At 42.8% G+C, this 24,260-nt stretch overlaps 1 protein-coding gene across 1 annotated transcript in view; it reads left to right on the forward strand.

Annotated features, from left to right (window-relative positions):
* CFAP221 (cilia and flagella associated protein 221) overlaps window positions 1-20,669 on the forward strand; it is a 99,691-nt gene extending 79,022 nt beyond the window's left edge. Inside the window, exons 20-24 of the mRNA XM_012644659.1 lie at window positions 5,590-5,748; window positions 7,035-7,126; window positions 12,923-13,015; window positions 15,948-16,043; window positions 20,391-20,669. Coding sequence (XP_012500113.1) covers window positions 5,590-5,748; window positions 7,035-7,126; window positions 12,923-13,015; window positions 15,948-16,043; window positions 20,391-20,499 — 549 coding nt within the window. The 3' untranslated portion in view covers window positions 20,500-20,669. The remainder of the gene's footprint in view (window positions 1-5,589; window positions 5,749-7,034; window positions 7,127-12,922; window positions 13,016-15,947; window positions 16,044-20,390) is intronic.
* Window positions 20,670-24,260: the final 3,591 nt, after the last annotated feature.

The following is a 24,260-nucleotide window of genomic DNA, read 5'->3' on the forward strand; positions in this document are numbered from 1 at the left end:
TACAAAAAAAAAACAAACTACTAAAACTAAGTGAATTTAGGAAGGTTACAGGACACAGAATCACCATACAAAAATCAATTATATTTCTATATACTAACAACAAACACGCTGAAATTGAAATTTTAAAAGCCATATCACTTAATAATAGCATCAAAAATATGAAACATTAGGGATAAATATGACAAAAAGGTAAAAGACTGATACATTGAAAATCATATAACATTGCTGAGAGGAATCAAAGAAGACCTAAATAAAGGGAGAAATATACCATGTTGGTGGATTGTGATATCTAATATTGTTAAGGGATCAATTCTCTCCAAATTAATCTAAAAACTTAACACAATTTCAATAAAAATCCTAGCAGGTTTTTTTTTCTTTTTGTAGATATTGACAAGCTTATTCTGAAATTTTTATGGAAACTCGGATATATCCAAAACAACTCTGAAAACATAATTGAAGGACTTACACTACCTGATTTTAAAGTTTATTGTGAAGCTAAAATAATCAAGACAGCATGATGTTGGCATAAAAATAAACATATCAATGGAACAGAATAGAGGATACATAAATATATTCATTCATACATCCATGGTCAATTGATTTTTGAAAAAGGTCAAAGATAATTCACTGGAGAAAAGATAATCTTTCAACAAATAGTGCTAGAACATATGGATATCTATTCAACAAAATTAAAATAAGTAAAAATAAAGGAACTTCAACCAGTACCTTTATAAAAATTAATATACACAAGGGATCATAGACCTAAATATAGAACCTAAAACTATAAAACTTCTAGAAAACACATAGGAGAAAATCTTTGTGACCTTGGTTTAGACAAAGATTTCTTAGATACAACACCAAAACCACAATCCATAAATGAAAAAATTATAGATTAATTGGACTTTGTCAAAATCAAGAATTTTGGGTTTCCTAAAGACATTGTTAAGAAAATAAACAGATAAGTCACATACTTGGACAAAATATTTGGAAATCACATCTGATAAAGGACTTGTATCCAGAATATATAAAGAACTCTCAAAACTCACAAAGGAAACAATCAACAGAATGAAAATGTGACCTATGGGATGGAACAAAATATTTGTAAACCATATATCTGACAAGGTGTTAATATCCAAAATATATAAGGAGCTTCTCCAACTCAATAGTAAAAAAACCTAATGACCCAATTTAAAAAGGGGCTAAAGACTTGAATAGACATTTCTCCAAAGAAGACTTACAAATGGCCCACAGGTATGTGAAAAAATGCTCGACATCACTAACCATCAGGAAAATATAAATCAAAACACAATGAGCTCACACCTGTCAGGAAGGCTATTACCAAAAAAACAAGAGACAACAAGTGTTGGAGAAGATGTAGAGAAACTGGGACACTTATACACTGTGGTAGGAAGACAAATTGGTGTGGCCACTATGGAAGATAGTATGGAGGTTCCTCAAAAAATTAAATATAGGACTGCCATATGATCCAGCAATCCATTTATCCAGAAGTATTGAAATCAGGATATCCAAGAGATATTGACACTCCTAGGTTCATTGCAGCACCATTCACAACAGTCAAGATGTGGAAACAACCTAGATGTCCATCCATGGATGAAGGATAAAAAAGTATGGTATACTCAGACAGTGCAATACTATTCAGCTTTTAACAAGAAGGAAATTCTGCAATATGCAACAGCATGGATGAAGCTTGAGAACATTATACTAAGTGAAATGTCAGTCATAGAAAGACAAATACTGTATTATTCCACTTATATAAGGTATTTAACATAGATTCACAGAAATAAAGAGTAGTTGTCAGAGGTTGAGGGAAGGGGGAAGTGGTAAGTTACCAAGCGACTAAGAAACAGCACAAAGTTTCAGTATGGAAAGATAAATAAGCTCTAGCAATCTACTGTACAACATTGTACTTAGCCCAATAATAATGTGCATTTAAAAATGTGTTAAGGGGCCGGGCGCGGTGGCTCACGCTTGTAATCCTAGCACTCTGGGATGCCGAGGTGGGCGGATCGTTTGAGCTCAGGAGTTCGAGACCAGCCTGAGCTAGAGCGAGACCCCTGTCTCTACTAAAAATAGAAAGAAATTAGCCAAACAACTAAAAATAGAAAAAATTAGCCGGGCATGGTGGCGCATGCCTGTAGTCCCAGCTACCTGGGAGGCTGAGGCAGGAGGATCCCTTGAGCCCAGGAGTTTGAGGTTGCTGTGAGCTAGGCTGACGCCATGGCACTTGCCCCAGGCAAGAGAGTGAGACTCTGTCTCAAAAAAAAATAAAAAATAAAAATAAAAATGTGTTAAAAGGATATATCTCATGGTAAATGTTCTTATCAAAATAAAATAAAATAATTTTTTAAAACATTCTCAAGCCGAATGTGATGGCACATTCCTGTAGTTCCAGCTACTCAGGAGACTGAGGCAAGAGAATCCCTTGGGCCCAGGAGTTCGAGCCTGCAGTAGGCTATGATCATGCCACTGCACTCCACCCTGGGAGACAGAGAGAGATCCTGTCTCTATTAAAAAAAAAATTCTCAGAACTTATTTTTTAAATAGGCAAAAGATTTGAACAGACACTTCGCGGAAGAATATATACAGATGGCAAATATGCATATAATAAGGCATAATGCATCATTAACAAAATGCAAATTAAAACCACAATGAGATACCTCTGTTAGAATATCTAAAATTAAAAAGATTACTGGTGGAAATGTAAAACGGTACAACTACTTTGGAAAACAGTTTGGCAGTTTCTTACAAAGTTACAAAGTTAATAGTAAACATACACCCACCATATGCTCCAACCGTTCCACTTCTAGGTATTAATACAAGATAAATGGAATCCTAAGACTTGTGCAAGAATATTCATAGCAGTTTCATATGTTCCCAAAACAGGGAGAAAGTGCCCATCAACAGACTAATGGATAAACAAATTGTTGTATAACCATACAATGGAATACTCTTCAGTAATAGAAAAGAACGAACTCTTGATATATGTAACAACATGGAGGATTCTCAAAACAATTATGCTGAGTAAAAGAACTGTGGCAAAAAAGAGCACATATTGTAATGTTCCATTTATATAAGTCTAGAACATCTAAAGTCATCTGTAGAGACAGAAAGCAGATTAGTGGCTGCCGTAGATGGGTTGGGTGGATGGGTATGGAGGGGCAGGACGTGAGGATGGAGGGATGACAAAGGACACAAGATAATTCTTTGGGGTGATGGAAACGTTCATTATTTTTATGGTGGTGATGGTTTTGCAGGTGTAACATGTCAAAACATATCAAATTATACACTTTAAACATGTGTAGTTTATTGTGTATCGGTTATACCTCAATGCAGCAGTAAAACAAAGAATTAGGAGACCTTAAGAAAAGAGACAGAAAAGGAAAGAAATGCTGTCCTGGTTACCACCAGCGAGGCACTACAGAGAAGCACTGGGTGATCTCTGTTGCATTCAGCCTGAAGGAGGCAAGGGGGAGGGCTCTGGGAGACAGGTGTCTGGGCAAGGGTGGGCTCCAGGCACTGACAGTGGAGTTGAGAATGGAAGAACTCAAAGATTTTATAAAGGCACATCAAGCAAAAGAAAAGTTAATTATAAACTCCGGGGGGAAAAATCAACTAAAAATCAATATGTGCTCCAAATAGGAAACCAAATTAAAATTTGGCATAGTTTTAAGAGTTAATGAAAAATTAAAAAGTATAATCCATTTGGCCTTGATACTAGAACTCTTCTATAACAGTGACCCACAGGTCATGATATTGAACCTTCACACACACACACACACACACACACACACACACACAGACAAACCTATAATTCAAGCCTCTAATTGGCCTGGCAGAGAAGTGTATTCATACAGTTAAGGCAAAGTAAATGCTATGTATTAGTTTTCAACTTTCAGAGACAAACTGTGAACACTGCATGAAGGCCTTGGTTGTGATTCCAGACAGTGAATGGTAACAACCTCAATAACATAAAAGTGAAATTGTGGAAGAAAGAAGGAAAGATACAGGAAAGGGTAAGAACGACAGTGTTTTCATTTCACCTGAAGGAAGTTGAAATACTCAACCAAAGATGATCAAACAAGAAATAGAGGTATAAGTGCATCATTTCAAGTCACAAAGGTAACCAGCAACAGAGCAATGTATTAAATAAATAGTTCTAAAAAGAAAAACGTGATTTTCAAAATTGGAAGGAAGAAGTTTGGAAGGAGCATTGGTGTGCATAAGCAAAATCCTTATCTTGCATTATAATGAGCCCATAGATAATGTCTGAGGTTGAGAATTGAGGAATGGAAGAATAAGCATACTACTTAGAGTTAGGGTAGTGGCCATCAGCATCACAAAATCCAGAAATAATGGAAAGAAACAGCCTCTGGGATGTGCGCCTGGGGATAGGAAGGCCCATGGTAGCCCATTGCTTTTCATAAGCCAAAAGGAGTTGTGTTTTCTTTAATTGTTAAAAAAAAATCATATAAACAAACAAAAAGAACAAAGTCTCAGGTTAGTGGTTTTTAAACAGCTGAGATTAAATAACTCTGATGGAGAGAATCTATGTTGTTGTTGGGGACAAGAGTAGGGTTTTGTTATGCAAGCCCTGGAAAGAACATTAAAGGCTTTAGATTTTAGTATTTTAATATAATTGCACTGTGTCTCCATTAGTTCTGCTGGACAATTAGTAAAAAACAAAATCTCCCTTAAAACCAGATACTACATCCAAATGGAGCCTTCCTGAATTAAACACATTACCAAAACAAAGTTAAATGTTGACATTTCCTGATATATCAAATGTCATCCTCTTTTTTTGCCTTCTCTTTAAAGTAGTTTTTTTTTTGTTTTGTTTTTTTTGAGACCGAGTCTCACTCTGTTGCCCAGGCTAGAGTGCCACGGCGTCAACCTAGCTCACAGCAACCTCAAACTCCTGGGCTCAAGCGATCCTCCTGCCTCAGCCTCCCGAGTACCTGGGACTACAGGCATGCGCCACCATGCCCGGCTAATTTTTTCTATATATTTTTAGTTGTCCGATTAGTTTCTTTCTATTTTTAGTAGAGACGGGGTCTCGCTCTTGCTCAGGCTGGTCTCGAACTCCTGAGCTCAAACAATCCGCCCGCCTCGGCCTCCCAAAGTGCTAGGATTACAGGCGTGAACCACCGCGCCCAGCCTAAAGTAGTTTTTAGGGGGCTATTTTTGTTTTCAAAACCAGAAGCTTATTGGTTTTTTAAAACCAGTTGCTTATTTAGTAATTCCCCCTAATTCATCACAGTTAGAAACAAATACTTGAAGCCATTTTAAGCTATGATTTCAGTTAAACTTGTTTTCATAAGCTTAGTAAATCCATATGGTATGTAATGAAGCTCTTAAACCAGAAAAGCAACATTTATGAATGACTGTGATATTTTAAAACACTAGAAGACACCTCTGCTGTCCTGCTCTCTTTTCCAGACGAGCTGACATGGAACTGCAGAATCTTCAGTGCTCGTGGGAGCGGGAGAGAACAGTAGCTGACGCCTGTCCTATGCCTGGCTTAGAAACTGCTTAAACAAAAAGGAATCCTCTCTTTCCTCTCTTCTGCAGAATCCCAGCCCAGGGTTATTTGCTGTAATGCACCCTCTGACCTATGTGGAAACTTCGATAGATTACCATCTATGCTCTCACCCCAAGTACAAGTTCACCAAAGAGTGCCACAGTGGGTCCAGCATTTCTCTCACCCAAAAGCAGTTTCTCCATCACATGGTAATGTCATCACCAGCCTCACTGGTAGAGCTGGCCTTGGGCTGCAGGGAGGGGCAGGGGACGAAGACAGAGGGTCACGGCTGGACAAAGGTTTTCAGCCACAGCTGCAGAGCGAGAGTAGGAACAGCAGTCTTCGTACCGCCAGCCCTAAAGGGGTACGGTGGAGACTCAACATGGCTTTGTCCTGTCCACATCCCCCTCTCAGGCTGCCTGCTGCCCTGTTTCCAGCATTCTCTCTCATTTCCCCTTGCAGGCTATGCCTAATGTTCATATTTCAACCATGTAAAAATGCTCACATGGTGTGCGTAACCCCTTGGTCTGACCTCCTCTTTCTTTGGCCCCAGCAAGGGTAGAAACATCAGCATGGGCGACATGACACGTGCACAGTAAAGTAGGGGCTCCAAAGAATTCCTTCTCCCCCAAGGTGACCAACCTGACCTGAATATCTCACAGCACCTCTCGAGGATTAACCTCAGGCCCTTCCAACTCAATACATCCCTAACTCTGCTCATTGTTTCTCCCCACTTCTGCCAACCACACCCCAAACTGTCTCCTCTTCCTGTGCCACCGACTTGCCTCTTTGTTCTGTGGACTGGTGCAGTTACCCATGTGGTCCTGGATCCCTCATTCGCCACTTCTAACCACCACTGGATGCCCCGTCTGCCTCCTAAGCAGCACGCACGTCTCTCTGCAGTCCACCCCACGGCCCACCGCTGCAGCGGCCAGCCCTCCACAGCGATCTTCCTTAGACACAAACCTGATCATGGCGTTCCCTGCTCCAAGCCCTCAGTGTGTCCTATTGCCTGCGGGAGCAGCTCCAGCGCATCAGCTTGGCCCGCAAGGCCCTGTGACCTGCCAACCCCCTCACACCCGCCACTCGGCCGAGCTGGTGGCCTCGCAGCGTCTCCTTCCGCTCGGTGCGCACGCGGCTCCCCTGCCTGGAGCGCCACTTCCGAACTGCCAGCCCCTCTGAGTGTTGCATTGGCGTCCCATTCACAATCAAAACAGGCTGTGCGTGCGCATCTGCCCTCTGGCCGAGGACGTGTTGCTCGTATGCCTAATGAAGCCAAGGAAATAACCTCTCCCTGGTCTCTAGCTCTCAGTTGTGTTGTTTAATGCCCTTCGCTGGAGCAATTGCCTTTTTGCCTCAGAAAAATTCAGTCAATCTTAATGAAACTATGAATATTGGAGCTAACCTTTTAAGACTGAAAAAGAGTCCTTTCTAGACTTTACCTCACCAAGCAGTTCCTTTCCGTGTGGTAGCCCTGTGCCGGCTTTCGTTACAGGACATCATTCCCGGCGTAATGCACTGGAAGAAGTTCCAGCCCCTGGTGTTCTCCTCCATGCCCGACACGTCCAAGATGGAGGCCGCGCAGAGGTAAGCACGGCGCCCCTGTTTGTCCCACCAGGCGTGTTTGCCCCATGGGTTACGGAGGCAATGATCCCCAGAAGGTGAATGCCAATAATATATTAAACCATACTTTTTTTTTTTTTTGAGACAGAGTCTCACTCTGTCACCCGGGCTAAAGTGCAGTGGCGTCATCGTAGCTCACTGCAGCCTCAAACCCCTGGGCTCAAGGGGTCCTCCTTCCTCAATACCCCGAGTAGCTGGGACTACGGGCACACGCCACCACGCCCAGCTAGTTTTTCTATTTTTTGTAGAGACGGAGTCTCGCTCTTGCTCAGGCTGATGTCGGACTCCCGCGTCAGCCTCCCAAAGCACTGGGAATACAGGCTGAGCCACTGCACTGGGCAAACTATGCTTTTAAAGCACGAGGGAAATTCGCTAGTCAGAAAAATGTGGTAATATATAAGCGATTTGCATATTTCGAAATTATCTTGAGATAAACTTTTTTAAAAAAGTAATGTCATAGGTGGCTAATTGGTAATGCTTGAGTAAAAGTAGACAACCAATATGTATAATTCAGCTGAAATATTCAAGGCCAATCTTTAAAATGTTTTAGTTGCCAAAGTTACCTTCTGCAGCCTGCACATCCAATTCCAAAGGATCCACCTCTCTCTCGTGTCACAGCCTGGCGTTCGCTGTGAGCCCCGTGGTGTCCTCACACAGACATTCAGACAGAGCCTGTAGCTCAGCTCCAGACATGGAACTGTAGATGAGAATGTTGCGGGATGGCAAAAGAAGAAATATAGAGTAACTACGTTTTTGCTAATTTGCTTATTTAATACTCTTCAGAGCCATAAGATATAAAACAAGTAGCCTAGTGCCTTTTCTTTAGACTCTGCTGGTCAGTAGCGCACTCCTGAGCCCTTGACTTTGTACTTGCTTCTTCAGTCCATTGCCCATATACAGCTACACAAGTTATTGGTGAGCAAACGTGACCAGTGTCTCAAAATGATTGTCCTTGGCTGTCACCTTTTGTTCAAATCCTCTGATCCAGAATGAAGCCCGCCCCCAGGTGGCAGAGCACTGTCATGGCCCCAAGAGTGGCTAGGCCACCTGAGCTCTACCACCAACCAAGATCAGCAGGTAATCTTTCTACACCACCCAGCTTCCACTAGTAGATCCTGGGTCCTCTGATTCAGAAACTCAGCAGGAATGCCACACGGCCTCCAGGAGCTGCTACATGGCCTCAACCACAGTCCCCAGCCACTCTCACAACCCTGTCCTCTTGTCAGTAAGACAAGAGGATTGGCTTGTTGAGAAGGTCCTTCTCAGCCTTGACATTTTAACTTTGACAGGAGTACAAGAGCTCACCTCGTGTGTGGCTACTCCGCGTACTCTACCCATCCACCTGCCCCCCCCCCAGGTATTTGAGGAGGTAGTTGGAATCCAATTTGTGACCCTAGAACACTTAACGTGGCTTCCTCCTTCATCACTTTCATTGAGAAGCTTCTCTGAGAAGCGCTTCCTGAGTTAAGCCGAGGGCAGCTTTCCGTCCAGGGGCTTTACCGTGTGCCGTCCCAGTGGGTTATTTCCTTGGTGCTCCGCTGCTGCTCTCCTCTGCCTGGAGATTAGCATGACATAAACACAAAGCACACAGCATGGGATTTGGGACGTGACAGGGCTCAAAAATGTTAGTTCCTTTCCTATTAGTTCATCCATGTCTCATCCACCACGTTGCCATCTCAAAATAAAGTCAGCATCTTTGTTCTTCATTTTTAGCGTACTTCTAAAATCTCCACAATCAGGGGAAAGGGGCATTGTAGAGAGAAGGGAAGCTTTGGTGTTGGAAGCCCTACCTCCATTGCTTGCCAGCTGTGTGGCCACTCTCTGCCCTTGGGCAAGTTACTTATTACTGAAGCCCCCTGAGCAATCATTTCCTCGAGTGTGAAACAGAGCCGATGATGGTGTCCTCACAGGGTTGTTGTGAGGATTAAAGCAAAATAATTATGTGAAGCATCGAGCGTCGAGCCTGGTGCATGCTTAATAACGCTTCCTTCTCTTCTACCCTCCACACTTGTCCACTGAACCTTGCAGTCACTCTGTCGCCACCAGATGGCAATGCTCCATCACCATTTCGATAAACTGCCTCATTTTGCTGGGGGGCGAGGTCACCTCTAAATGGACCGTGTGATCAGTAAAGTAGTTTCTGAGATGGGTTTGGGGTGCTGCCTGGAGACTGAATAAGCAAAATAAGGAAGGCGGGAAGTGGCCACCTGCTGCCTGTGTGCACCCACTGTCAGCACGTACAGGTCTCGAGAAGTAAGAAAAAGCATCCTATTTTTTTTTTTCAAAGCTATGTCCTTGGAAAAATCTCCCCAGGCTGTTCTTTCAACAAACAGTCAGAGTGCAGTTACCTCGGGCTTATTCCACCGTGAATTAAACATGAATTCTACGTGAATTACAGAAAACTTCCCAACCATGAGTTGTTACTTCAACCTCTGTGCCTGAGTGCTCTGTTGGGCCAGTGTGTTTCAAAATAAACTGCAGTTGCCCAACAGCTCATAAAATCAAGAAAGGATTCTGTATTTCCTTATCGTGGATTTCCACTGCATGTAAGATTCTAGCTCATGTTTTTATTTCTGAAAACAGAAAATAAGAGGGATAATTCTTTTTTTAAAGTCTGTCTTGGCTTATTCAGGCTGCTATAACAAAATGCCACAGACTGGGTAGTTTATAAACAAGAGAAATTTATTTCTCACAGTTCTGGAGGCTGGGAAGTTCAAGATCAAGGCATCAGCAGATGTGGTGTCTGGTGAGGCCTCGCTTCCTGGTTCATACACGGCTGTCTTCTCACTGTGTCCTCACATGGCAGAAGGGGGAACAGGGCTCTCTTGGGCTTCTTTTATAGGGCACCCATCCCATTCATGAGGGCCTCATACTCATGACTCATGACCTAATCACCTCCCAAAGGCTTCATCTCCAAAGACCATAACATTGGGGTTGGGTTCCAGCATATGAATTTTGGGAGAAACACAAAATTCAGTCTTTAGCCAGTGCCTACAACTTCCTTAATTACATATCAATTTTGCAGCCATTTCTCTTGAGTAAATCACATCCTATTACTTATGAAGTTTCCCTTATATCTCTTGCCCCTAAGAGTTATCTGCTTATTGTTAAACCATGCAACATAGTTATTTGCTGTTTATTTCTTTCAAGTCACTTTTGTATTCATAATCATTGAAGCAGCTCATTAATTTCTTTATTCTTTGGTAAATTCAGTGAGAATTTGTTAAGTCACTATGTGCTTCCATAAAATCTGAGTGTCAACAACAACTGAAGAAATTATCTAATCCAGTAGTTCCTAGACTTTCAGATTTTACAAATGAATGAAATGTCCAGAAGAATTTTGGAAACTGACTTGGGATTGTCAGAGTTTTACTTTGTCAAGTAAGATGTTAAAACAAAACAAAACAAATAAAATTCTCAACCACCACCTACTGTCATCACCATTTCAATTTTAAACAATGTTAACACAAAATGTAGGAGGAACATGATCTCAGAATTTAAACATTGGGTTAGTTTTGTTTCATGAAAAACTCTTGGTTGTTGCTGTTTCATCTTCCCAGACCAGTCTGATCTCAGGAGAGTGGTCCAGCCTCTGAACTCCTCAGTCCCTCCTCTTAGCAGGAATCCCCTCTGACTACACATCTAAAGCGTCAGTAGAATTTTCAAATAGAACCTGGATTCTTTGTCTGAAGTCAGTAAATAGAACTAACTCTGGGTGTGGGGGCTCTGGTTCCTTCTAGTAGGAAATGGGATTAAAGACCAAAATCTGGATGCCAGGTGTGCACATTGTTACTGCGGTGTTTTTGTTTCTTCGCCTTTTCAGCAAAGTCAGGGATACACACACACATATATAATGTACATATGCATGCACACATACATATATATACATAAGTATATATGTGTTCATATCAACAAATACATGTACATATTTTAGAAATAAAAAATTCACACCAATATCCACAATTTCAGTCCATATCTATTGAGCTATTGATTGCTTTCCACAATTCAGTATCTCCTTCTTCCACTGTGAGAACCCTGGCTTCTAGTACATTTTATAATACATCTAAAATTGTTTCAAAATTGCTTCACCCATACTCACTTTAATAAACATGCAAGGTGAAAAGAGTTCAGATTTATTTGTAGTTCTCCCCCTACTGCCATCCCACCCAAGACTATGGTTATATATTCAAATACTATACTTATAAGTTACTTGAATTATTTCTTTCTCTTTCTTCTCTTTCTTTTCTCATTTCTTCTTTCTTATCTTTCTTCCTTTCTTTCAATGTCTTTGTCTCTCCCCCCCCACATGTGGTTATGGAATTTGTGTGAAATATTATTATTTGTTTCAGTTTGCTTTCAGTCTTTTTATTTCCCTTTTTTATTGACTTAATTTTATTTTTCCATATGTGGAACAATAATTTTTTTTCCAAACTCAAAACTATACAAAAAGAGGGTCCTGGTGGGGTAGGGCCACAGGCAGGGTGGAAGGAAAACCACACACACACACACACACACACACACACACACACACACACACACACACGGGCATGCTCAGGAACGAGTCACTCCCTCCCATTTCCCACCCCTGGTAGGTAACCAGCTTGGTCTTCTAACTTATCCTTCCTGTGTTTCTCTTTGTAATGCTAACTAGAATGTATGTATTTTCTTATTTCTCCTTCTTTCCTACACGAAAAGTGGCATTCTAGATATGCTTTTCTGCATTTGCTTTTTTCATTTAATATCTCCTGAAAATCACGCTGTATCAGTTCACAGATACCGCCCTCATCCTTTTTTCCATCTGTAAAAATCATGGTGCCATCATTTTCTGGATTTTTTTCCAGCCAGCCTCCACACTTGGCAAGCAGGTGCATTTTTGCACAATAACTAAACAAAGATAAAAGTCTTACCTGAAAGACATATATGCGCACATGGAGCCTTCCCTGTCCCCCGTTCCTGCCGCCCGCCTCGCCTGCAGCCCAAGGCCTTTCCAGCATCTGCTGGGAGGTCTGTCTCCTCCCGTGTGCTCCAGGCTCTGTCATTCTTTGCTCTTGTTCATGAGACAGCACTCTCCAAGCTTGTAGAAATTTATTCCAGAAACTTGTTGAAGATTTTTATTCCCTGATGTCCTTTCTCCTGTTCTCTTTGCTGTTGGTGTTCAGTTTTTATTCCTTCGACATCATTTGAAAGGTTTATAAGGAAGGCTTTGGGACCAAAAAAAGTGAGTCCTCGTTCTCCCTTCTTGAAACGAAAGTCTGCTGCCAACTTTTAAAACAAAAAGATATTTTTCTCCCTCTCTCAATTCTTTAATATCCTCAATATCCAGGAATTTTCGTATAAAGCTCTGAAGTTATAATACCAAACAATACATCAGAGGATGGGGAGGAAGGTTTAAAGCTGAATAGAATGACTAAGGAAGAGTATAAAGGTGGGGAGAAAATACTAAGCACAAAAGTAAACTATCTGTGCCCACGCCAGGAAATAATGTGATTTTACACACTACCAACTGAAAAATCCGTGATTCTGTTTTTAAACTCCAGAAAATGTCTTCTTTGGCAACGTTCTCCTGAGTTGGGCCGGGGTCTATTGCACCCCGCACCTTTGCCTCCCAGGAACCATGAGTGTGTTTTCAGGAAGGAGGGAGGACAGAGTAGTAGAAGCTTCATCAGTGGTGAAGTAAAAGTGCCTTAGAAAATGATATAAAGACCCCAAGACTTCTAATGTGATCACTAATTCTTGACTGCCTATGTGATTTTTCCACAGCTGTGATCCCCTCAATTCGGTTATGCTTCCCACAGAAGTCCCTGCCATTCTTGCTGCCTTACCAGAAGAAGACAGACTAGAAACAGTTGAACGGTATTTGTTTGCCTTTGGTCTCTAATGTGGTCTGTTTTCCAAAAATATGTGCAGTGCTGTGAGGGATTTCAAAAGAGCACACAGTGCCTGAGCTTGCAACTCAAATGAGAAGATAACCCAACCACATCACCACCAAGATTAGATGTTAAGTTCATGGTAGAGAATCGCAGTCTCTAAGCTCTACAATCCACTGATCCTTAGGTGCCCCAGGAGCTCCAGGGCGGGGAGATCAGAGGTGGTGCCAGATGGGCTTGGAAGACTTTAGTGGTCACATGGACTTGGGTTAGTACATGAAAGATGCGTAGGATTTGGATACGCAAAAAGAAATATAAGCCCGAAAGCAAGGCACTTACATTTGATTTTACCAATCAGCATCCAACAACCAATGAAAATGCGTCCTTGAATCTCTTATCCCAATGCCCATTTAAACCCGATGGCTGCTTCTCCATGGTGAGCTCCTCAGCGTGCGGCATCCAAACGCCCAGCGCACACGTGAAACCAGCTGCATCACCTGCCCTTGCCCCACGTGCAGATGCCTCTAGATCACGGCCATTTCTTTCTCCTTCGTAAAAATATACTTAGCGATTTATTACATCACCACGTAATTTCAGGGAGAGAGTTAGAAGTTCTGTACGTTTTAGTGGGTACTTTTCTACCAGGCAAAAGTAAAATCCATTTCCGTTTTCTAGTTTAATTATCCAACACAGCATAAAGTTTCATACATACTCATCTTTCCTTAAAATTAGATTCCATCAGAATGATGGTAGAGCACTCGAGATGTCTAATAGCATGGTGACAACGGCTGCGGGCTCAAACCCTCCAGCTGCCACCCACTTTCAATACACCTTGGGCAAGTGACTTCACCTCCATGTCCTCACCTTTAACCTGGGATAACCCCAGGACCCATCTCATGAGTGGCTGCGAAAAGCAAATGAGTAAATACATGTCAAGTGTTGAGTCAGGGGCCTGGCACATAGTAAGGTCTTGATCATTGAAGCTATTATTATTTTTTGTATAGTTTACTTTTGTTTAGTATTTGTCCCCACCTTTAGCTGTTATTGTTAATGACCTTGATATTCCAAACCCCTAACCCAGTATCTGACACTTGGTAGGCAAGTAACAACTCACTTTTGAATAAAATGTATCACCCAACAGTAACAAAATGAGAAAATGAAAATGAAAGAAGATACGTAGTTAGAGTTCCAAAATACCAAATGAAGAGATAGTCATGTCCCAAGAGGTTTCCTTTCATCCAGTGTTATGCTGAAAGAATAGAGGATGAATAAATATTTCTGATATTTTTATATTTTGATTTTTAATATCCTTGGGGGTGTAGAGGAACACTCAGATGTATTGCTGTATCGGTGACAACAGAGTTGGGGTACAGCACAAAGAGGGCCACCAGCCTTACATGGCAAGATCACAGGTGCATCAGGAAGACCCTTAGCCCCAAAGTCACTCCCTCACTCTATTTCCTGAGCTTCTGTTACCAAAGATCCATTCCTTTTGCTTTGGGCTTTGTTCCTTTTAAAACACAAATAGCTCTGGAAGGGAACATTTTGAGTCTTACTTATAACTCAGTATAAGACCCTCAGTGCCTTCTTAGAGTTGAGGTTTGGGAGGCAGGAGAGATGGTGGAAATGGGGGATTCCTAGTCCAGTGGGGAGGCCAAGGGAAATAGGAAGAGGGGTGGGAAACTGCTAATGGGAAGATAATGTTTGCAAAGCACCAGCATATAGCAGCTACTCAGTAAATTTTAGCTTTCAATCTTATGGGGCTAGAACAACTTTTTGCAGATTTCAAGGATATTTTTCTTAACAATACCTGTTATGCCCACCTCTGTTTACATATATTGCGGCTGAGTAAAGTGTTCCTGTTTTTAATTCCAAACTTTGAAGGCTTTGTTGCCTTCATTGATCTTGAAACATTTCTCTTTAACTGAGTGTGGCAGAGATGGCTACTGTCAAAAAATTTATTGTCCTTTTCTTTTAAAATCACAGTCATTGAAACTAGAGGCTAAATTTCCCAGCTTCCCTTGCAGTTGTCAGTGGAATGTAACCGAATGAGATATATTTCACTTGTGAGGTTAGGACTCTTAACAGAGTGAAAGTGTCTCTCCACACTCTTCCTTCTCATTTTACTCCAGCTGAAACCCCAACATGCAGTGACCCAGCCTGAACCATCAAACAACAAAGCTCTAAACCAGAGGTTGGCAAACTATGGCCCACAGCAAATCTGGCCCACCACCTGTGTTTGTAAATAGCTTTATTGTAACACAGCCATATCCATCCACTTATATATTTTCTATGATTCCTTTCATGCTGCAATAGCAGAGTTGAGTAGTTGTAACAGAGACCATATGACCCACAAAGTCTCTGTAGGAAAAGTTTGCTGATCCCTGCTCTAGGGGATAGCAGACCACAAAGAGATAAAAAATAACCTAGATTCCTTTAATTTCTTCTTTCATCAATAGGCTATTTAGAAATATATTGTTTAATTTTAAAGTGATTGTGGACTCTAGTTATCTTTTTTGCTATTGATTTCTGTTATAATTTCATTGTGGCCGGAGAACATACTCTGAATGATTTCACCCTTAAGAAATCTTACAGGCTTTCTTTATAGCCCAAGATATGGTCAGTTTTGGTAAATGCTCCATATGCACCTGAAAGGAATATGAATTCTGTAACCCTATTTTTAAAAATTGTTTTTTATTCTCTGATTATAAATAACTACCACTATTCCTACCATTGTTTGTTGGTGGAAAGCAATTTATCACCCTTATGTCTCTCTGAACATAAACCCAACAAAAATAGATGGGACTAAAGTTGAATACCACAAGAACTGCATAACTCCTAAGTAATCACAATATTTCATTCTATTTTTATGTTGAGAAGGAAAAGCAGTTCCCACTAAACATCTTACTACTTTCCAGTGAGCTCTGTGAACAGAATATAGAAGTTACATTGACCCCAGAAATGATCCGAGCAGAATTCCCTATGTTGAACTACAAGGACATCAGGAAGGAGAAGTAAGTGGATATTTTTATGCCTTATTAGTAGATATCCTTGAATAAAGTTTGTCCTACATGGAGTACAGAACTGTCACATTGTCTGAATCTAAATATCTCAATCTTTGAGACACATTTCTGATGCTTCATATATTTATATGTATATTTTATTTTATGCACAATTATACTCCCTGAAATGTTGTTGGCAAGTAAGCCTTTAAAAACTGAAATCGATTTTCCATTTGTTTGTCAATCAATTTCAGACTTTTGTTTGTTTGTTTTTTTGTTTTTTTTTTTTTTTTTCAGCGTATTATGGGGGTACAGATGTTTAGGTTACGTATGTTGCCCTTGCCCCTCCCCCCCCAAGTCTGAGCTTCAAGCATGTCCATCCCCTGGATGGTGCGCATCGCACTCTTTGTGTACGCATACACCCGTCCCCTCCCTCCCCCCTCCCCCTGCCCGACATCCAATAGATGTTATTCTTATATGTGCACTTATGTGTTGATCAGTTAATACCAATTTGATGGTGAATACATGTGATGCTTGTCTTTCCATTCTTGGGATACTTCACTTAGTAGAATGTGTTCCAGCTCTTTCCAGGAGAATACAAGAGGTGGTATATCACCATTGTTTGTTAAAGCTGAATAGTACTCCATGGTATACATATACCACATGTTTGTTTTTCATAAATAGTTGATTGAGTTTCATTCAATATAAAGAACCCAGGCTCTGGAACAACCCCTGGGGCTGAATCCCAGCTCCACCATTTATCACATGTGAGATCTTGAGCCAAGCTATTGTACTTATCTTCCCTGGGACTCAGTTTCACCATCTGTAACACACGCAGAAAGTAAAATCTCTCTCCCAGGGCAGTTGTGAGGATTAAATGGGGTGCCAAGTGTGGAAGCATTTAGCGGTTGCCTGATGTTAACTAGAGCTCGGTAAATGTTCTTTCCTCCTTCTTACCATCAGGGGCTAACTAGCTAAGCAAGCATCATCCTTCTAAACACTGGCTTTGAAAACGTGACAATAAACATGGAAAATGTGTTCAACCTCATTTGTAATGAAAGACATGCAAATTAAAACCAAAAAATTGGTCTTGAAGAATACTTTTGTAATATAAATAACCACTTATAGTTCATATGGTTTATAAGTTTGAAATTCCAGGTATACAGTATTTTTTTTTGCTCTTCTATTTATAGAATGCCCTTTTTATTATTAAAAAATTAGAAAATACAGAGAAATATAAAAAAAAAAAACAAAGTAAATAATCCTACCACCCAAAGGTAGTAATTTATACATTTTGATATATGGACTTTTAAAAAAATATATGGTTTTAACAAAATCAAATTATGTTGTACACATTGTTTTGTTTTCTGTACTTTTATTTAATAATATATCATAAACACATATTTATAAATATAAATATGCATAATCATATTTCACTAAGTAGATGTACCATAATTTATTTAACCAACCCTCTACTCTTTTCAATATTTTGCTGTTATTAATAGTGCTGCAACAAACGTCCTTATGCCATAATTCCTTACAAACTTATCAGACTGTGTCCTTAGGAGAAACTGTAGGTCAACGTGCTTTTTAAGTTTTCAACATACATTGTTTAATTGCCATCCAGAAAGTGCATTAACCACTACCAGCAGGGGTTAGGACTGCGTGCATTCAAATGCCCCGGACGACATGGAATATTATCATGGTTTTTTTCATCTTTATCAACAGGACAGATTTTTTTAAAGACCATCTCATTGTTTTAATTTTAATTTCTTTGTTTACAAGCGATATTAAAAATTTTCCTATCCTTATCAACTATTTTTCTTCTTTTGTGAGAAGATTGTTTTGCCAATTTTGTAGGAGTCCCCCATTTATTAAGGATAATTACCCCTTCTTATATATGCTGAAAATTCGTTTTCTGTTTGTCTCTTACCTTTGTTCAGGGTGTTGTGGGTTGCCCTGCCTTTTCTGAAAGGAATGTTCACATGTCTTAGAGTAGTATGGGGTTTCTCCGGTTTGTTTGTGATAGTTTCAGAGGCCTGCAGCAACCAACCCTTCTCGAAAATAGATTGGCAGTTTCTGGTGAAAAACAATTTAGGAAATAAAACTTTTAAGTAGAATTCCATTGAGCATGTGTTTTAATCAGTTAATTAACTCATTAAAGTATCATGTTATACTACACAGCACATAAAACTTCCTGCACCTCAACAAGTAGATGCACTTTGTATTTTGTTTCAAGTTTGAAATAGTTGACTAAAGGTTTTAAACAGAAAACTTTTTTTTTTTCTATTTCAAAAATTACCCCTGGATGTAGAATGGCTGGCCCCACAGGCACAGTAATATCCAATATAACTCTCCACTCACTCTTTCACTTGAGTTTTCCCCATTTATACTATGTAGCTAATGTTGAATGACATTTGAATATCAAATCATTATTACATGAAATTGAAGTTGCTTTATATATTCACCCAAAGTGGTATATCTTTTTTCTTTTAATGTATGTTGACTACATTTTTATTGTAGTATTTGTATATGTATTTTGACTAAAATAATAAACAATAAACTCTAAACATTTTCTTGCACACCAAATTAGCTTCTAATTTTTCAAAATATATATATATAAATTTCACACATTTGCAACAAACATTCCCATGGCATTTGGAATTTACCCCTTTTGCAGTTAAAATTATTTTATGTATACTTTTCATGTGTCAAAATTGTCAATATATATATATAAATTTCACACATTTGCAACAAACACTCCCATGGCATTTGGAATTTACCCCTTTTGCAGTTAAAATTATTTTATGTATACTTTTCATGTGTCAAAATTGTCAATATAATTATCATTTTGTTGGCTGCATAGTATTCTAACAGGTTGATATCCCGTAGACCATTTTCGAAAGTTATTTGATTCTGGAATTCTCTTCAGCGCATGTCAAGCATTACCCGATGCTCAGTTTTTTCCTCTGTTCTTAGTTCTTTCTCTCTTCACCTCCTTCCCCCTCAGCCAGAAGCCAACAGAGTCCTCCTGTCAGATGCACACGCAGCCAGAGCTTGGACAGACAGGAAAAGAACAAAAAGAACACATAATTGGTGTTTAGTTTCCCCCAGGACAACTGCTATGTATTTTGTTTCCAGCAAACATTTATTTTTATGGATGCAAAGAACCATCTGCTCTCCCTCGGGGGCTGAAACTACCTGGAGAGATTCTTTGCCACCTGGACAGGGTCTCGGCCCTCTCAGGACCCGCTAAAGGGAATCGTGTTGTGAAATGTCCAAGAAACCGTGAAAGTGACTTTAGTTGCTGACACATCATTCAGCACTCCTTAGCTTACCACGGTATTACTCAATCATTAATGTCTTTAAAGAGATGCATGTTCTGTATATTTTTAGACATGATTCCATAAAATGGTTTTAATTAATTTCTTTAGTTATGTACATTAGGGAACATTTTCATTGTCCATTTTCAGGTATTTCTGGTTTTCCAAAGCTGTCAGGCATTTGCTAGAACTTTACGTGTCACCCTCTTGAGAAAATGTCTCAGAAGCACTGAGGTTTATGTTGGATTCGCCCATCTCTCAGGCAGCTCATATAGCCGAGTTCACAATCTTTAGATGAGACATCTGTCCTTTCAACCAACACGCTCATCTCCTGCCAGATCCATGAACACTGGTCAACACATGACAGCCTCTGGGCCGAGTCTCCCTCTGCACCTAAGCCTTGGCCCTGCCCACCAGGAGGCAAGTGGGGCCCTGAGAAGCCCAGACCCTCTCCGTCTCCCACCCTTCGTAGTTGACAGCCCCGTTTCACACCACATTGACTGAAGTGGCACCCAGCAAGCCGTGGCCATCCTGGCATCGGTCTTTCTTCCACACTGGCCACTACTTGACCCAGGTGCGTGGCCCTCCCTCTCGGTTCCCACTCGTCTGGAGCCAGTGTCAGAGTCAGAAATAGTGTGTCCCTTTCATTCATGAGGATGAAAAACCAACTAACGCTGAGTGAGCATGTAGAAGGCATCATGCTGGGATCTCTGTGAATGATTCCATTTCCCTGCACGATGCTGCGGGCCGATAGGAGTCACAGCCGTTTGTGCATCAGGACACACAGCCTCAGGACAGGTAGGCGACTTGCCCGTGCTAAGAAACGGTGCGGCTGAGACCGGAAGCCGGGTTCGAATCACTTGCAAGCTGAGTATTTGTGCTGGTAACTAAATTATTGGTAAGTATAATTAAAACTTTCTTTATATGTCAAAAAAATAACTCCTTCACCTTCACCAGCAGCGCAGGGGGTTGGTGGGTGACTTGCATGTTTTATTAAGTGCCCTCATGTGTCCTTGTCGGGTTTTTTGATATTCAGAGAAGTGAAACACCAGGCACAACCAGCGGAGAAGGCGGGAGAAAAGGTGCTCGAGGAGATGAAGAGTCTGCGGGGCAAAGCTCTCAACGCATACCTGATTCTAGAATAAACATCTCCAGGAGGTCAGGTCCTTCCATTTGCCTTCCGTGGGCCACTGTGGTCCTGTGTGTCCATATACATTCCAACCATTTTTTGAATTAAAGCTTCCAGAGAAAAAAATTGATATGTAGATGATGTATATATTTTTAAATTATAAATTTTATTCTTAGAAATAAAATGTCATTAGTACAATGGCAGTGTCGGTGGCTTTTTGGCACAAGATTTATTGCTGGAACACTTGTGAGCAAGGCGCAATGACAGACTGCGAGCCGGGTGCCAACGGCTGCTCCTGAGCGTGTGCTGGGGGTGACGCCCGACGCCAGAGGCAGGGTGGGCTTGGGCGGGCTGCTCTCCCTGCTCTGCAGAACCAGCCCCTCAGCCCCCTGAGCATCACTGCCTTTGGCTTGGCAGCTGCTCCCAAGGAGAGCAGGGTTGGCATGGAGGCCGGCTTCCCAGCAGCTGTGCAGGTGGCAGACGCCGGAGAGGAGCGGCTGGACCTGGGGAGAACCCTGTGAGGTGACTGGAGCTCACAGGCGGGTTTGGGAACAATTGGAAGGCCACCCTCTGGGGACTCACAGATGCACCCAAGACAGGAGGTCACTGCTAAGAGGCCAGCGAACTCCAGGCCTTTTGCTTGTGTCTGTTAACGTGACAACATTCACATGCACAGGCCAGTAAGGCTGATGACATCTGGGTTATGTTGTATCAATCCATAATTGTCCGAATATATTTAGGTGTGTCCCCTCCACTCATTTTTCTGCGCACACATTTAAATAGCTGGTGTCAGACTGTCGCATGTACTCTTCCCTAACTCACTGATGCTGACATTTTTTTGGAATTTTTTTCCCCTCATGAAACCTAAGGTCTTCAGGGACAGGCCCCCAGCTCTGGTGCATTTGAGGCAGCCCTTCACATGCTTTCGACAGTAAAATATCGCTGTGGGTCATCGCCTTGTGGTCACTCGATACAGCAAAGGGGTGAGCTTGGGTCTGGGAACCCCATTTCTTCAGTGTTTGTCTTGAAGAGCGTCCCAGTCTAGATGCAAAATAAACTACACCTAGACAAAAACACCAAGTCCCTGTGGGAAATGCCCCAGTGGCGGGGGGTGGGGGGTGGGAGAAACACACAATGGTGGGAGCAGAGCGTAGTGGCCACTCCTCAGACCTAGGGCTCCCTGATAAAAGGGAGTGTCAGACATGCATCAGATAATGTGCTCGTACAGTACATCCCAGTAGCATACACGCAACTGGGAACACACTACACTGAAAAATCGCTCATCGTCTATCTGAAATTCCTACTGGACTGGGCATCCCGTGTTTTATTGCTGAATCTGGCCACCCTACTCAACACTCAAGTGGTCTTTTGAGAGACAGCATGTGAAGGAATGACGGAATGGGGGACAGGCAGCGATTAACACAGGGTTGTGAGTAAGGCATGAGACAGGCTTTCTGACCAGCGAGAACAGTGTTTTCCCCGGGTGTAGACCCGTGTAGACCATGTGCCAGACCCTCTGCGGCCGGTAGCGGGGGCCGCCCCTTCGGGAGGCAGTGTTCCTCCTGCTCCACAGGGGAGACCCCAAGGATCAAGAAGTCACATGACTCCCCAGGCTGGTGAAGACCCTAAAGCTTGTGTGACTTCAGGCCTGGGCAGAATCAGAGAGAGACTCTCTGGGCACCCAGGACACAGAGCCGGTGGGCTGTGCTGGGCAGATGAGCCGGAGTCAGTGCCTGCTACTGCTCGAGGACACCAGAGTTCTCATTCAGAGTCACGCACAGCGGCCTCCATGTTTTCTTTCTCTGCTTTCCACCTACCTCCTCCTCCTCCTCCTCCTCCTTTTTTAAACTACCAATTTGCCCGACCTCATCAGCTTAGGGGATAAAATGAGGTTGTATTACTTTTGCTGCTCAAAGTTCACAACTTGTATCTCCCCCTTTTTTCTTTAAGAGACGGGGTCTGACTGTGTTGCCCAGGCTGGTCTTAAACTCCTGGGCTCAAGCGATCCTCCCGCCTCAGCCTCCTGAGTCGCTGGGATTACAGGCGTGAGCCACCGCGCCCGGCTCCCCTCTCATTTTTAACAGAAAGAGCTTACCTTCCAGCGGTTCCTTTTCCTTCAGGGATAAGTCCAAGCACCCCAGGGGAGGGCGATCTTACTCGGCCCAAGAGGCTGGACCACTAAGGAACCCTGCGCCCTTGGCTGCAGTTGCTGCCACAGCTTGAGGCTGTCCTTGCAGCCTGGCATCTGATGGGCGTCTGTCTCTGCCAGGACCGAGGCTCACACCATCACTGCTGGCTGGGCAGTGGTGCAGAGGGGAAGAGCTGCAACCCCAGGCCGATGCAGGCCTGGGAGATGGCACCCGCACATGCACACGCGCGCACACACACACACACACACACACACACACAAAGATGTACACACATACGCAAAAAATTCAGAAGCGTTGCCGAGCACCCTCCAGGAGCCAGACACAGATCAAGTCTAGGAGGGGTCGGTACGCAGGTCTGCCCACGGCAAAGCAGACACACCATGACAGAAAACAGACCGTACACATGTATAGTGTATCAGGTCATGAGAACTGCTACAAAGGAATGCTAAAGGATGGCGAGGGGATAGGGAGTGGCCATCGAAGGCCTGGAGGCTTTGGGCAGAGACGTGACTGAAGCAAAGGAGCAAACCATGCAGTCATTTGGGGACAGAGCTTTCCAGGCGAGGGGACAGCATGTGCAAAGGTCCTCCAGGGAAGTGTGCTTGGCTTGCTGGAGGGTCAGGAAGAAGGCCCGGGGACTGCAGCAGAGTGAGCCGAGGGGAGAATGGCAGGGAATGAACACAGCGGCAGCCAGGGCCAGGTCGCGTGGCACCTTGCAGCCAGGAAACGGACTTTGGGTTTGGATTTTGTGCCAAGTGTGATGGGGAGCCCTTAGAGGGTTTTGAGCAGGGGAGTAACATGAGCTGTTTTCTGTTTAAAGCAGACTTTTCAGGTTCGTGTGGACGGTTGACTAGAGAGAGCAGAGGTGCGATAAAGGAGGCCAGCCAGGTACCCCGCTCTGGAATGTTCTGGTCAGCATTCCTGCTGTCTGGCACCGGGGCCTTTTCTGAGGACAGGCTGGTCAGGCTCATCACAGGGTCAGACATCTTGTCGCACCAACAAAGGAAAACAAAAGTGGGCGCTCCTAGCGGCTTCTGCAGGGAAGGGCCATGCTCCAGGGCCTGGACATGAGCAACCTCACCCCAGCTGCACGTTAGACCGCCTGGAGAGCCTTGCAAACGCACAAGGCCGAGCCCCTCCTCAGCCGCACTGCGTCACACCTTCTGGGGCAGGCCAGGCAATGGCGGCCGTTGGAGCTCCCCAGCTGGATCTGACACGCAGCCAGGCCCGAGCCCCCGCCTCCGGGTGTAGCGCAGACCCCTCCCCGGACCCGCAGGCCCTCGCTCCTGGGTGTTTTGCCTCCACTTTCTTCTGCGGCCTCCTCTCCCCCTGCAGGGAGGTAGGAACAGTCTGACTTTGGAGGCTGACTGGTTGCCTTAGAATCCCAGTCCTGCTCTTACGCTGTGTGGCCTTCTCGACATCTCCGAACGCCAGTTTCCCTCCCGCAAAAGCAGGTGTCCGAACTCGCCCCACGTGGGGCTGTGGGGGTTCAGTTAGGACATGTGCGAAGTAAACCCGGCGTGAAACAATCGCTCAAAACACATGAATCCCCCTAAACTCACAGGGCAGGGCCTCAGCATTTTTAAAAACTTTTAATTTGAAATAATTTAGACTTAAGGAAAACTTG

The sequence above is a fragment of the Propithecus coquereli genome, unplaced genomic scaffold (assembly GCF_000956105.1).
Source record: "Propithecus coquereli isolate 6110/MARCELLA unplaced genomic scaffold, Pcoq_1.0 Scaffold217, whole genome shotgun sequence".
Taxonomy (NCBI): domain Eukaryota; kingdom Metazoa; phylum Chordata; class Mammalia; order Primates; family Indriidae; genus Propithecus; species Propithecus coquereli.